Source organism: Cucurbita pepo, unplaced genomic scaffold, assembly GCF_002806865.2.
Source record: "Cucurbita pepo subsp. pepo cultivar mu-cu-16 unplaced genomic scaffold, ASM280686v2 Cp4.1_scaffold000416, whole genome shotgun sequence".
Classification (NCBI taxonomy): Eukaryota; Viridiplantae; Streptophyta; class Magnoliopsida; order Cucurbitales; family Cucurbitaceae; genus Cucurbita; species Cucurbita pepo.
The window spans coordinates 5,419-18,908 of record NW_019646649.1 but is presented as its reverse complement, the minus strand read 5'-3'; the positions used below and the strand labels follow the sequence as shown (position 1 = coordinate 18,908).

At 39.0% G+C, this 13,490-nt stretch overlaps 4 protein-coding genes and 2 pseudogenes across 4 annotated transcripts in view; 3 read left to right on the top strand and 3 right to left on the bottom strand.

The window, feature by feature from the left end:
- Nucleotides 1-2: 2 nt before the first annotated feature.
- Nucleotides 3-1,046, bottom strand: LOC111785250 (zinc transporter 3-like). Its single transcript, XM_023665657.1, has one exon. The coding sequence runs from the start codon at nucleotides 1,044-1,046 to the stop codon at nucleotides 3-5; it is 1,044 nt and encodes a 347-aa protein (XP_023521425.1).
- A 1,793-nt stretch (nucleotides 1,047-2,839) lies between these two features.
- Nucleotides 2,840-4,172, top strand: LOC111785247 (zinc transporter 3-like). The gene has a single exon (XM_023665655.1). The coding sequence runs from the start codon at nucleotides 2,932-2,934 to the stop codon at nucleotides 3,979-3,981; it is 1,050 nt and encodes a 349-aa protein (XP_023521423.1). The 5' UTR covers nucleotides 2,840-2,931; the 3' UTR covers nucleotides 3,982-4,172.
- A 411-nt stretch (nucleotides 4,173-4,583) lies between these two features.
- Nucleotides 4,584-6,340, bottom strand: LOC111785244 (annotated as a pseudogene).
- Nucleotides 6,341-7,257: 917 nt separating this feature from the next.
- LOC111785246 lies at nucleotides 7,258-8,940 on the top strand (annotated as a pseudogene).
- Nucleotides 8,941-10,655: 1,715 nt separating this feature from the next.
- Nucleotides 10,656-12,031, top strand: LOC111785249 (zinc transporter 3-like). Its single transcript, XM_023665656.1, has one exon. It carries the CDS (start codon nucleotides 10,797-10,799, stop codon nucleotides 11,838-11,840), a length of 1,044 nt encoding a protein of 347 aa, XP_023521424.1. The 5' UTR covers nucleotides 10,656-10,796; the 3' UTR covers nucleotides 11,841-12,031.
- A 411-nt stretch (nucleotides 12,032-12,442) lies between these two features.
- The window catches only part of LOC111785245 (anthocyanidin 3-O-glucosyltransferase 2-like), a gene marked incomplete in the record, with an annotated part of 6,458 nt that continues 5,410 nt past the window's right edge, over nucleotides 12,443-13,490 (bottom strand). Inside the window, 1 exon segment of the mRNA XM_023665654.1 lies at nucleotides 12,443-13,490. Within this exon segment, the coding sequence (XP_023521422.1) occupies nucleotides 12,560-13,490 (931 nt within the window).

Below are 13,490 nucleotides of genomic sequence, written 5' to 3'. Positions count from 1 at the left end.
TTTCAAGCCCATATGGCAAGTAAAGACATCAAAGCAGCTCCAAGAATAAGAGCAACATTGGCAAAGAATTGAAGCTTTGCATTGCTCTGCATTCTAAGGCTCATAAAATCAGCAGCCAGAAAGTCCACAAGAGCCATATACATTAAGATACCAGCGGAGGCTGCATTCAGAATCCCCTCAACTATGAGTGCTTTTGGGCTATCCTCGTCGTAGCTGTTGGTTACTCCAATGCCTATTGCTATCCCAATTGGCGTTGTGAGGCAGAAGAAAACTGCCATTATCACCGCTGCCCTGGTTCTGAGCTTTGCCTGGGCGATGCATCCTCCGAGGCCCATACCTTCAAATAACTGATGAAAAGTGATGGCCGCCACAAGAGGTTTTATTGTACTTGGAGTTTCAGAAACACCCATACCAATCCCTATAATTACCGAATGTACCACAATTCCAAGCTCTAGTACCTGAGAGATCACCCGGTGCCGGAGAATCTCCGTGGATGATCCGACGACTTTGGCAGAGGCATGAGCGTGACATGCAGGATGCATCTCTCCATCGCCGTCCGTCTCAGGCTGAGGCTTATTCAGATTCAGTCGAGTGAAATAAGAACTGGCACCGGCGTCCACCATCAAAGTGGCAATGGCAGCCACCATAGACACCAAGCCGGTGAACGGAAACTTCGCCCAAGGATTCTGTTTCAGTTTCGGCGACGTCAGATTCTCGTAGGCATCAGGAAGGACATGGATGAATCCGGTGGCCAATATGACACCAGCCGCGAAGGCTTTAACGACAAAGAAAATATCCTTGTCCGGACTCAAGGCTGGCAATGCCCTCCCGAGTAAGGGAATAAACACCCCAAGGATTCCAGCGAGAAGAATCGTAGCTATGGCGACGATTTTGTATTTGAGGGCTAGGGTTTTGTTTCGAACGCCTCCGTCTTCTTCTTCTTCTTGTTCAGGACATTGGCAGCCTGCAGCAATCACAGAAGGAACAAGTAGAAGAAACAGAACGAGAAAAGCGGGAAGAAGACGGTGAAGCTTGAAGTCCGCCATTGCAATGGTGAATGGGAGCAATTTCGAAACTGAGTGAAAGAAACGCAGACATTTTGGGATTTTAAAAACTTCAAACTTCTAAAAAGAGTTTCTCTGCTTCTAACCTGTCATCTGTTCTAATAGGTTGTCATCTGTTTTAATAGGTGGGTTATCGAATGCGTGTTATTTTTATTGATATTTATAGCACTTACCATATTTATAGACCACCGTTAACATATTCAACGTTTCATTCATATTCATAATGTATATGATATTTAATAGCATCTACAAGTAACAGCTTCTATATATTTAACATTTAATGAATCGACATTTTTATTATATCTTAGAAAAATCAACAAAATACCGTAAATATACTTAATATTAACAATTATTAGTATTTTGAATTGTACATAGTGTAAAATTGAGAATAACGATTTCAACTCATTTTAAATCACTTCGATCAGAGCTAAAACGAAAAGGTTATAATTGATCATCAGCCGCGGAAATAAATGAGTTTACTCTTGAACTAGTAGAAAGAGTGGTGTAGCCGTTTAACTATGATATGAGAAAAAAAGGTAAAAAAAAAAAATCTTTATTCAAACTAAGCTTATAATCACCCATCCACAATTATAATGTTATATTTTCTAACATTTTACTATTTAATTTTAAAACTATTATTGTAATTTAGTGTATCTTATGTTTTGAATTGAATTATTTTTTATATATTTATTGTATTAATTATCATTTTCGAGTTATTTTTTAAAAAATAATAATTTAAAAAAATTAAAATCATATTCATGTGTTCCACCGTAGTTATAATAGTATCCATCGTCTAAAGTGTCGTACATATTTAAAAATGTTAGATCATATGATCAACTAAATTTATTTCAACTAGATTTATCTATTAAATATGTTCAACTACGCTTATTTACGCCAGATTTATGTATTAAATTATATATAATGTGTACCAGATAAAAATACTAAATAATAATAATAACTTCTAAAAACGGGCTTTCCATTTATTGTAATTGTATATATTTTGCCATCCGTTTTAATGGGTGAATTATCGAATAAGCGTGTTATTTTTATTGATATTTATAGTACCTACCATATTTATGGACGACAGCTAACATATTCAACGTTTTATTAATATTCATAATATAGATGATATTATAGTATCTACAACTTTAACATTCAATGAATCGACATTTTTATTATAACTTAAAAAAATCAACAAAATACTGTAAATACACTTAATATTAATGTTTGGATAATTACAAATCAACTTTTAATTATTAATAATTATTAGTCTCTTCAACGAGTACAACCCATTTTAAATCACTCTCAACCTAAATTATAGTCGAAAATCATGAAATAGAAAATAACTAACCTACAACCGTGAATTTGTGAAATTTTGATTAAAAAAAAAAGAAAATTAATTATATTACTATTACATATTATTATTTTGAATTAACTATTTTTTTTATATCATCTTTGAGTTATTTCTTTAAAAAAAATAATAATAATAATAATAATAATTAGAAAAAAAAAACCTTAATGATTTCATTTTCAAAATTTTGACTAATATGGTTTTATTAAGGTTTATAGTAAAATTTGAAATATAAAAATATAGGTCTGAAAAGTGAAGTTTCTAGAAATGTGAAGGTTAATTAATTAAATTGATAATTTACTCTTTTCTCCAAACGTAGGGAAAATTGGAGGGCAAAGTTGGAAATTAAAAAAAGTACGTCCACATTTGGAAAATCTGGGGTGTTACCGCAGTGCGGGCAGTTTGATGTTTTGATGTCGACATGGTTTGGCGATGGCTAATCCGTTGTCCTTGCAGTCTTTAAAATCCCCAAATATCTGCCTCTTTTCTTCAGTTTCCAAATTGCTCTGATTAGCCATGGCAATGATGAACTTCAAGCTTCAATGTCTTCTTCCAGCTTTTCTCCTTCTGTCTATTCTAGTTACTCCTTCAATCATAGCTGCAGCCTGCCAATGTCCTGAAGAACAGGAAGAAGACGGAGGCGTTCGGAACAAAACCCTAGCCCTAAAATACAAAATCATCGCCATAGCTACCATTCTCCTTGCTGGAATCCTTGGGACGTTTGTTCCCTTACTCGGGAAGGTATTTCCGGCGTTGAGTCCTGACAAGGATATTTTCTTTGTCGTTAAAGCCTTCGCGGCTGGTGTCATATTGGCCACCGGATTCATCCATGTCCTTCCTGATGCCTACGAGAATCTGACGTCGCCGAAACTGAAACAGAATCCTTGGGCGAAGTTTCCGTTCACTGGCTTGGTGTCTATGGTGGCTGCCATTGCCACTTTGATGGTGGACGCCGGTGCCAGTTCTTATTACACTAGGCTTCATCTGCATAAGGCTCAATCTGAGTCGAATCCCGATGAAGAGACGCATCCTGTAGGTCACCACGCTCATGCCTCTGCCGAATTCGTCGGATCATCCACGGAGATTCTCCGGCATCGGGTGATCTCTCAGGTATTAGAGCTTGGAGTTGTGGTACACTCTGTAATTATAGGGATTGGTATGGGTGTTTCTGAGACTCCAAGTACAATAAAACCTCTTGTGGCGGCCATCACTTTTCATCAGTTATTTGAAGGTATGGGCCTCGGAGGATGCATCGCCCAGGCAAAGCTCAGAACCAGGGCAGCGGTGATAATGGCAGTTTTCTTCTGCCTCACAACGCCAATTGGGATAGCAATAGGCATCGGAGTAACCAACAGCTACGACCAAGATAGCCCAACAGCACTGATAGTAGAGGGGATTTTGAATGCAGCCTCCTCTGGTATCTTAATTTATATGGCTCTTGTGGATCTTCTGGCTGCTGATTTTATGAGCCTTAGAATGCAGAGCAATGCAAAGCTTCAATTCTTTGCCAACGTTGCTCTTATTCTTGGAGCTGCTTTGATGTCTTTACTTGCCATATGGGCTTGAAACTCGTACCAATCTTCCCACCCAAAATCATTTCAAGTATTTGTTAGAACATAACTTCAAGGATTCTAGTATTAGAATAAACAGCGTTTGACACGCTATAAGTCTTGTGTTGTTTAGTCTGCATTTAGAGAGCTTGATGTGAAGTGACGAGTTGTTTGATATGAAGTTATGAAGTCTGTGTTTATCTTATATATACACAATATAAATTTGTATATATATATATATTGTACTATACTATTCAAATTGTTGTGTTTACTATTTTTCTTATAACTTTAAAGTATCATAAATTTTAACAACCGTGCAAGTATTTCTTCATTGCAATATTCACAAATGAAACACATTCTTATCATCTTTATAGCTAAACTTCGCTTTGAGTGTAGCTTCAAAGTTTGCTTGATTGCGAATGTGAATTTTAAATGATCTTTGTTATTGATCATCACGTGAAATACTTGAATAGTTTTTGTTGTTGTTCTTTGTTAATTTGACTGAATAAAGTTGTTGAAATCATAAAATCTTACTTCGAGCAATCTCCTTCAGGAAACAGAACCAAAATTTGGAATGGAGAAGGAAGACGAGCTAACCAAGAGTATCACAAGTCGGGGTTGAGCTAATGAACGATATGATAGGTCGGGCGCATGCACATTGAGGGGAAGAGAGTCATCTGTGATGGAGGTACACAAAATCTATGTATATATTTTAAGCATATGAAACTGCATCCTTTAGTTTCCTCCTCCTGGCGAGTTGGCCAAAACGTTGTCTATAAATTTGCCTAATGAGATAAAGGAGGATCCACCTTCCTTCACACTTTTCCTACTCTCTTCACTTTTAGCTTTCACTCTCTTCTTTATCTCATTACTTTCTTCACCCATCAATGTCCTGATTCCATTCTTTATCTCTTCTGCACTCACCAATCTCGGCTTACCTTCACCAAAAGTAATTCTATACTCTAATGTGATCTCCACAGCCAATCCCAATTCCTTCACCATCTGAAAGGCGTTGAATTGTTGCTCGGCGTGCATAGGCCATGTCGCCATCGGCACTCCATGCCATACACTTTCTATAATTGAGTTCCAACCACAATGTGACACGAATCCTCCTATAGAGGGGTGTGCCAATAGCTCCACCTGTGACGTCCATCCGATCACTCTCCCAATATCTGCTGTTCTATCGAGAAATCCCTCCGGTAGGACTTCTTTGATGTCGGTGTAGTTTCTCGGCGCTTCGAACTTACCCTTTGGTGGGGGCTGCCTAAGGGACCATATGAAGCCAACCCCACTTTCCTCCAATGCATTTGCTATCTCCACCACCTGATCTTCATCAAAGCTCACCATGGTCCCAAAACACACGAGAATCACTGATGATGGAGGTTTACCATCAAGCCATTGTAATATTTCTTCATAATTTTCAGCCTCACTTGATCCAGCAACCCCTGTGTTTTTCAAATGCAAAATGGGTCCAACAAAGTATAGCGGTGGGAAGACTCTGCCATTACTCGATATGGACTCCATGGCATGAAATTCCATTTCCATAAATGTATTGATAAGAATCCCTTTGATTTCTGATCTAAATCTCTTAATATGGTTATGAAACCAAATGGCCTTGTCCTTGTTGGAGAAGAGACTAGGAATGAGTTTACTGGGAATGGGATTAACAAAATTTGGCAAAGTAATTAACTCAGTATCCGAGTTAAGCAACTGTTCCACCACCTCATTGCTATCATTCTGGTCGTAAAGCTCTCGAAGATGAACACTAAAAGCCAGAAAGCTAGCGCTGCAGGTATAAAACACATAACAAGGAACCCCAAATTCATTAGCCACATCGATCATGGTTGTACAGAACATGTCAATGACAAACCCAGCTAGCTGGGGTGAGACAAGACTTGTCTCAGAGCCAACCAAGTTGGCGACAGCCTCTCTGACATAAGCTTTGTAGCTTTAACTAGCACAATGAAGTCCTTTTTACTTTCTTCTGGAAGGGACGATGAATTGTATATTTTTGCCTATGACAGACGCAGAAAGTGAGTCGATACATTCAGCAACCTTGAGATCGTAGGGCAGCTTCATGACGAGCACTGTGACAGAGAGACGGGATCTCGAGTGACGAGAACATTGGCCATTTCTACTGTGGAAGCAAGGTGATCCATTTGTGGGGCAGGTATGAAAACTATTAGATGAACACGACTTTGAGCATATGCTCTTATGGCTTTTCTTTGGGCTTACCCAAAAAGCCTTGTACCAATTGAGATAGTATTCCTTGGTTATAAATCCATGATCATTCCCTAATTTAGCCGATGTGAGATTTTCATCCAACACCTCCTCTCGAACAAAGTACGCCTTCCCTTAATCGAAGCTGGACTCATTTTTTTTATTCTTTTGGAGTTTTCAAACAAAGTACACCCTTTGTTTGATACTTTAGTCACTTTTTGACTGTTTTCGAGGCTCACAATACTTTGTTCGACATTTGAGGATTCTAATGGCATGACTCTGATACTATGTTAGATGAACACGACTCTCCACAATGGTATGATATTGTTCACTTTGAGCATAAGCTATCATGGCTTTGCTTTGGGCTTCCCCAAAAGGTCTCGTACCAAAGAACATAGTATTTCTTGATTATAAACCGACGATCATTCCCTAAATTTTTATTTTTTATTTTTATTTTTTAAATGGCAAGCTCGAGATCGTGCCATGTGTCGTTCATGTGATTAAGTAAGCGTATGTGAGGCAGGTTTGTCTATTAAGTAATAAATAATGTGTACTGTCTTCCCAAATTGGGATACCAAATTGCTAAATATGAGGGGAAAAGAAAAGAAGCAAGGGCTTATGCTTTATTCTAATTGCTTCTAGCTTGCTATATCTGCTCTTCCATTGGTGACCATCAAATACCTGTTGCTTATTTCTATCCATATAGCGTTTACACCTAACAACACTTAACATTCTATTCAAAATAGTTATTCCGTTCATATTTCCAGTGTCAATATATAGCGTCTACCGCTAACACACGACTAACAACCATTAATATTTATAGTGTTCATTGATATTTACAGCGTTAACATTCAATAAATCAACATATTTTGGATAAATACTATATTAAAATTTATTGGTTCGTTTAGTTTTAGTTTCTCTATTTTTTAATAAATATTAAATTTAATCAAAATTGGTTAAATAATTACAGTTATTTTATTGTTCAATTATGTGTAGTTTATTACTAAACGTAAAATTTAAAATTCCTAATTTACTGTTTTGTCCCTTCTATCATCTCTTCTTTCCAAACGTAGGGACTAAAGTCCAAGTAACCGCGAGGGCAAAGTTGGAAAGTAGAAAAATTACAGAACGTCCACATTCCAAAAATTTTTAGTCCAACGACGCTTCGGGCAGTTATGTACTTTGATGTCGACATGATTTCTCCACAGCCAATTTGTTTTCCGAATTGCAGTCTTTAAAATCCCAAAATGTCTGCGTTTCTTTCACTCAGTTTCGAAATTGCTCCCATTCACCATTGCAATGGCGGACTTCAAGCTTCACCGTCTTCTTCCCGCTTTTCTCGTTCTGTTTCTTCTACTTGTTCCTTCTGTGATTGCTGCAGGCTGCCAATGTCCTGAACAAGAAGAAGAAGAAGACGGAGGCGTTCGAAACAAAACCCTAGCCCTCAAATACAAAATCGTCGCCATAGCTACGATTCTTCTCGCTGGAATCCTTGGGGTGTTTATTCCCTTACTCGGGAGGGCATTGCCGGCCTTGAGTCCGGACAAGGATATTTTCTTTGTCGTTAAAGCCTTCGCGGCTGGTGTCATATTGGCCACCGGATTCATCCACGTCCTTCCTGATGCCTACGAGAATCTGACGTCGCCGAAACTGAAACAGAATCCTTGGGCGAGGTTTCCGTTCACCGGCTTGGTGTCTATGGTGGCTGCCATTGCCACTTTGATGGTGGACGCCGGTGCCAGTTCTTATTTCACTCGACTGAATCTGAATAAGCCTCAGCCTGAGACGGACGGCGATGGAGAGATGCATCCTGCAGGTCACGCTCATGGCTCTGCCAAAGTCGTCGGATCATCCACGGACATTCTCCGGCACCGGGTGATCTCTCAGGTACTAGAGCTTGGAATTTTGGTACATTCAGTAATTATAGGGATTGGTATGGATGTTTCTGAAATTCCAAATCTAGTGATACCTAATATAAAATCTGTTGGAGCGGCCATCACTGTTCATCAGTTATTTGAAGGTATGGGCGTAGGAGGATGCATCCCCCAGCCAAAGTTGAAGACGAGGGCAGCGATGCTAATGGCAGTTTTCTTCTGCCTGACATCGCCAATTGGGATAGCAATAGGCATTGGAGTAACCAACAGCTACGCCTAAGATAGCCCAAAAGCACTCAGTTGAGGGGATTTTGAATGCAGCCTCCGCTGGTATCTTACTACACATGGCTCTTGTGGATCTTGTTGCTGCTGATTTTATGAGCCCTAGAATGCAGAGCAATGCAAAGTTTCAATTCTTTGCCAATGTTGCTCTTATTCTTGGAGCTGCTTTGATGTATTTACTTGCCATATGGGCTTGAAAATTCATACCAATCTTCCCACCCAAAATCATTTCAAGTATTTGTCACAACATATGACTTCAAGGATTCAAGTATTAATATAAAGGGCATTTGAAGTGCTATATGTCTTGTGTAATACTCCAAGCTCACTGCTAGCAGATATTGTCTTCTTTGGAGATTTTTCGAGATGCGGCATCTCACAATTCACATCCTTCACGGCCCAGCGTCCTCGCTGACACTCGTTCCCTTCTCAAATCAATGTAAGATCTCACAAATTGTGTTGTTAAGTCTGCACTTATGTTATAAAGTCAGGATGTATATTTACGTTTATAGTGTACTACCCAATTCAAATTATTGTTTTTACTAGTTTTCTCATAACTTTAAAATATCATAAATTTTAACAATCCTGCAAGCATTTCATCATTGCAATATTCACAAATGAAACACATTCTTGTTCTTATCATCTTTATAGCTAAACTTTGATTTGAGTGTAGCTTCAAAGTTTGCTTGTGTGTTTGATTTTGAATGTGAATGTTAAATGATCTTTGTTATTTATCATCATATGAAATACTTGACCGAATTCATTAGCCACATCGATCATGGTTGTACAGAACATGTCAATGACAAACCCAGCTAGCTGGGGTGAGAAAAGACTTGTCTCAGAGCCAACCAAGTTGGCGACACCCTCTCTGACATAAGCTTTGTAGCTTTCAACTAGCACAATGAAGTCCTTTTTACTTTCTTCTAGAAGGGACGATGAATTGTATAGATTTGCCTATGAAAGACACAGAAAGTGAGTCGATACATTCAGCAACCTTGAGATCGTAGGGCAGCTTCATGACGAGCACTGTGACAGAGAGACGGGATCTCGAGTGACGAGAACATTGGCCATTTCTACTGTGGAAGCAAGGTGATCCATTTGTGGGGCAGGTATGAAAACTATTAGATGAACACGACTTTGAGCATATGCTCTTATGGCTTTTCTTTGGGCTTACCCAAAAAGCCTTGTACCAATTGAGATAGTATTCCTTGGTTATAAATCCATGATCATTCCCTAATTTAGCCGATGTGAGATTTTCATCCAACACCTCCTCTCGAACAAAGTACGCCTTCCCTTAATCGAAGCTGGACTCATTTTTTTTATTCTTTTGGAGTTTTCAAACAAAGTACACCCTTTGTTTGATACTTTAGTCACTTTTTGACTGTTTTCGAGGCTCACAATACTTTGTTCGACATTTGAGGATTCTAATGGCATGACTCTGATACTATGTTAGATGAACACGACTCTCCACAATGGTATGATATTGTTCACTTTGAGCATAAGCTATCATGGCTTTGCTTTGGGCTTCCCCAAAAGGTCTCGTACCAAAGAACATAGTATTTCTTGATTATAAACCGACGATCATTCCCTAAATTTTTATTTTTTATTTTTATTTTTTAAATGGCAAGCTCGAGATCGTGCCATGTGTCGTTCATGTGATTAAGTAAGCGTATGTGAGGCAGGTTTGTCTATTAAGTAATAAATAATGTGTACTGTCTTCCCAAATTGGGATACCAAATTGCTAAATATGAGGGGAAAAGAAAAGAAGCAAGGGCTTATGCTTTATTCTAATTGCTTCTAGCTTGCTATATCTGCTCTTCCATTGGTGACCATCAAATACCTGTTGCTTATTTCTATCCATATAGCGTTTACACCTAACAACACTTAACATTCTATTCAAAATAGTTATTCCGTTCATATTTCCAGTGTCAATATATAGCGTCTACCGCTAACACACGACTAACAACCATTAATATTTATAGTGTTCATTGATATTTACAGCGTTAACATTCAATAAATCAACATATTTTGGATAAATACTATATTAAAATTTATTGGTTCGTTTAGTTTTAGTTTCTCTATTTTTTAATAAATATTAAATTTAATCAAAATTGGTTAAATAATTACAGTTATTTTATTGTTCAATTATGTGTAGTTTATTACTAAACGTAAAATTTAAAATTCCTAATTTACTGTTTTGTCCCTTCTATCATCTCTTCTTTCCAAACGTAGGGACTAAAGTCCAAGTAACCGCGAGGGCAAAGTTGGAAAGTAGAAAAATTACAGAACGTCCACATTCCAAAAATTTTTAGTCCAACGACGCTTCGGGCAGTTATGTACTTTGATGTCGACATGATTTCTCCACAGCCAATTTGTTTTCCGAATTGCAGTCTTTAAAATCCCAAAATGTCTGCGTTTCTTTCACTCAGTTTCGAAATTGCTCCCATTCACCATTGCAATGGCGGACTTCAAGCTTCACCGTCTTCTTCCCGCTTTTCTCGTTCTGTTTCTTCTACTTGTTCCTTCTGTGATTGCTGCAGGCTGCCAATGTCCTGAACAAGAAGAAGAAGAAGACGGAGGCGTTCGAAACAAAACCCTAGCCCTCAAATACAAAATCGTCGCCATAGCTACGATTCTTCTCGCTGGAATCCTTGGGGTGTTTATTCCCTTACTCGGGAGGGCATTGCCAGCCTTGAGTCCGGACAAGGATATTTTCTTTGTCGTTAAAGCCTTCGCGGCTGGTGTCATATTGGCCACCGGATTCATCCATGTCCTTCCTGATGCCTACGAGAATCTGACGTCGCCGAAACTGAAACAGAATCCTTGGGCGAAGTTTCCGTTCACCGGCTTGGTGTCTATGGTGGCTGCCATTGCCACTTTGATGGTGGACGCCGGTGCCAGTTCTTATTTCACTCGACTGAATCTGAATAAGCCTCAGCCTGAGACGGACGGCGATGGAGAGATGCATCCTGCATGTCACGCTCATGCCTCTGCCAAAGTCGTCGGATCATCCACGGAGATTCTCCGGCACCGGGTGATCTCTCAGGTACTAGAGCTTGGAATTGTGGTACATTCGGTAATTATAGGGATTGGTATGGGTGTTTCTGAAACTCCAAGTACAATAAAACCTCTTGTGGCGGCCATCACTTTTCATCAGTTATTTGAAGGTATGGGCCTCGGAGGATGCATCGCCCAGGCAAAGCTCAGAACCAGGGCAGCGGTGATAATGGCAGTTTTCTTCTGCCTGACAACGCCAATTGGGATAGCAATAGGCATTGGAGTAACCAACAGCTACGACGAGGATAGCCCAAAAGCACTCATAGTTGAGGGGATTCTGAATGCAGCCTCCGCTGGTATCTTAATGTATATGGCTCTAGTGGACTTTCTGGCTGCTGATTTTATGAGCCTTAGAATGCAGAGCAATGCAAAGCTTCAATTCTTTGCCAACGTTGCTCTTATTCTTGGAGCTGCTTTGATGTCTTTACTTGCCATATGGGCTTGAAACTCGTACCAATCTTCCCACCCAAAATCATTTCAAGTATTTGTTAGAACATAACTTCAAGGATTCTAGTATTAGAATAAACAGCGTTTGACACGCTATAAGTCTTGTGTTGTTTAGTCTGCATTTAGAGAGCTTGATGTGAAGTGACGAGTTGTTTGATATGAAGTTATGAAGTCTGTGTTTATCTTATATATACACAATATAAATTTGTATATATATATATATTGTACTATACTATTCAAATTGTTGTGTTTACTATTTTTCTTATAACTTTAAAGTATCATAAATTTTAACAACCGTGCAAGTATTTCTTCATTGCAATATTCACAAATGAAACACATTCTTATCATCTTTATAGCTAAACTTCGCTTTGAGTGTAGCTTCAAAGTTTGCTTGATTGCGAATGTGAATTTTAAATGATCTTTGTTATTGATCATCACGTGAAATACTTGAATAGTTTTTGTTGTTGTTCTTTGTTAATTTGACTGAATAAAGTTGTTGAAATCATAAAATCTTACTTCGAGCAATCTCCTTCAGGAAACAGAACCAAAATTTGGAATGGAGAAGGAAGACGAGCTAACCAAGAGTATCACAAGTCGGGGTTGAGCTAATGAACGATATGATAGGTCGGGCGCATGCACATTGAGGGGAAGAGAGTCATCTGTGATGGAGGTACACAAAATCTATGTATATATTTTAAGCATATGAAACTGCATCCTTTAGTTTCCTCCTCCTGGCGAGTTGGCCAAAACGTTGTCTATAAATTTGCCTAATGAGATAAAGGAGGATCCACCTTCCTTCACACTTTTCCTACTCTCTTCACTTTTAGCTTTCACTCTCTTCTTTATCTCATTACTTTCTTCACCCATCAATGTCCTGATTCCATTCTTTATCTCTTCTGCACTCACCAATCTCGGCTTACCTTCACCAAAAGTAATTCTATACTCTAATGTGATCTCCACAGCCAATCCCAATTCCTTCACCATCTGAAAGGCGTTGAATTGTTGCTCGGCGTGCATAGGCCATGTCGCCATCGGCACTCCATGCCATACACTTTCTATAATTGAGTTCCAACCACAATGTGACACGAATCCTCCTATAGAGGGGTGTGCCAATAGCTCCACCTGTGACGTCCATCCGATCACTCTCCCAATATCTGCTGTTCTATCGAGAAATCCCTCCGGTAGGACTTCTTTGATGTCGGTGTAGTTTCTCGGCGCTTCGAACTTACCCTTTGGTGGGGGCTGCCTAAGGGACCATATGAAGCCAACCCCACTTTCCTCCAATGCATTTGCTATCTCCACCACCTGATCTTCATCAAAGCTCACCATGGTCCCAAAACACACGAGAACCACTGATGATGGAGGTTTACCATCAAGCCATTGTAATATTTCTTCATAATTTTCAGCCTCACTTGATCCAGCAACCCCTGTGTTTTTCAAATGCAAAATGGGTCCAACGAAGTATAGCGGTGGGAAGACTCTGCCATTACTCGATATGGACTCCATGGCATGAAATTCCATTTCCATAAATGTATTGATGAGAATCCCTTTGATTTCTGATCTAAATCTCTTAATATGGTTATGAAACCAAATGGCCTTGTCCTTGTTGGAGAAGAGACTAGGAATGAGTTTACTCGGAATGGGATTA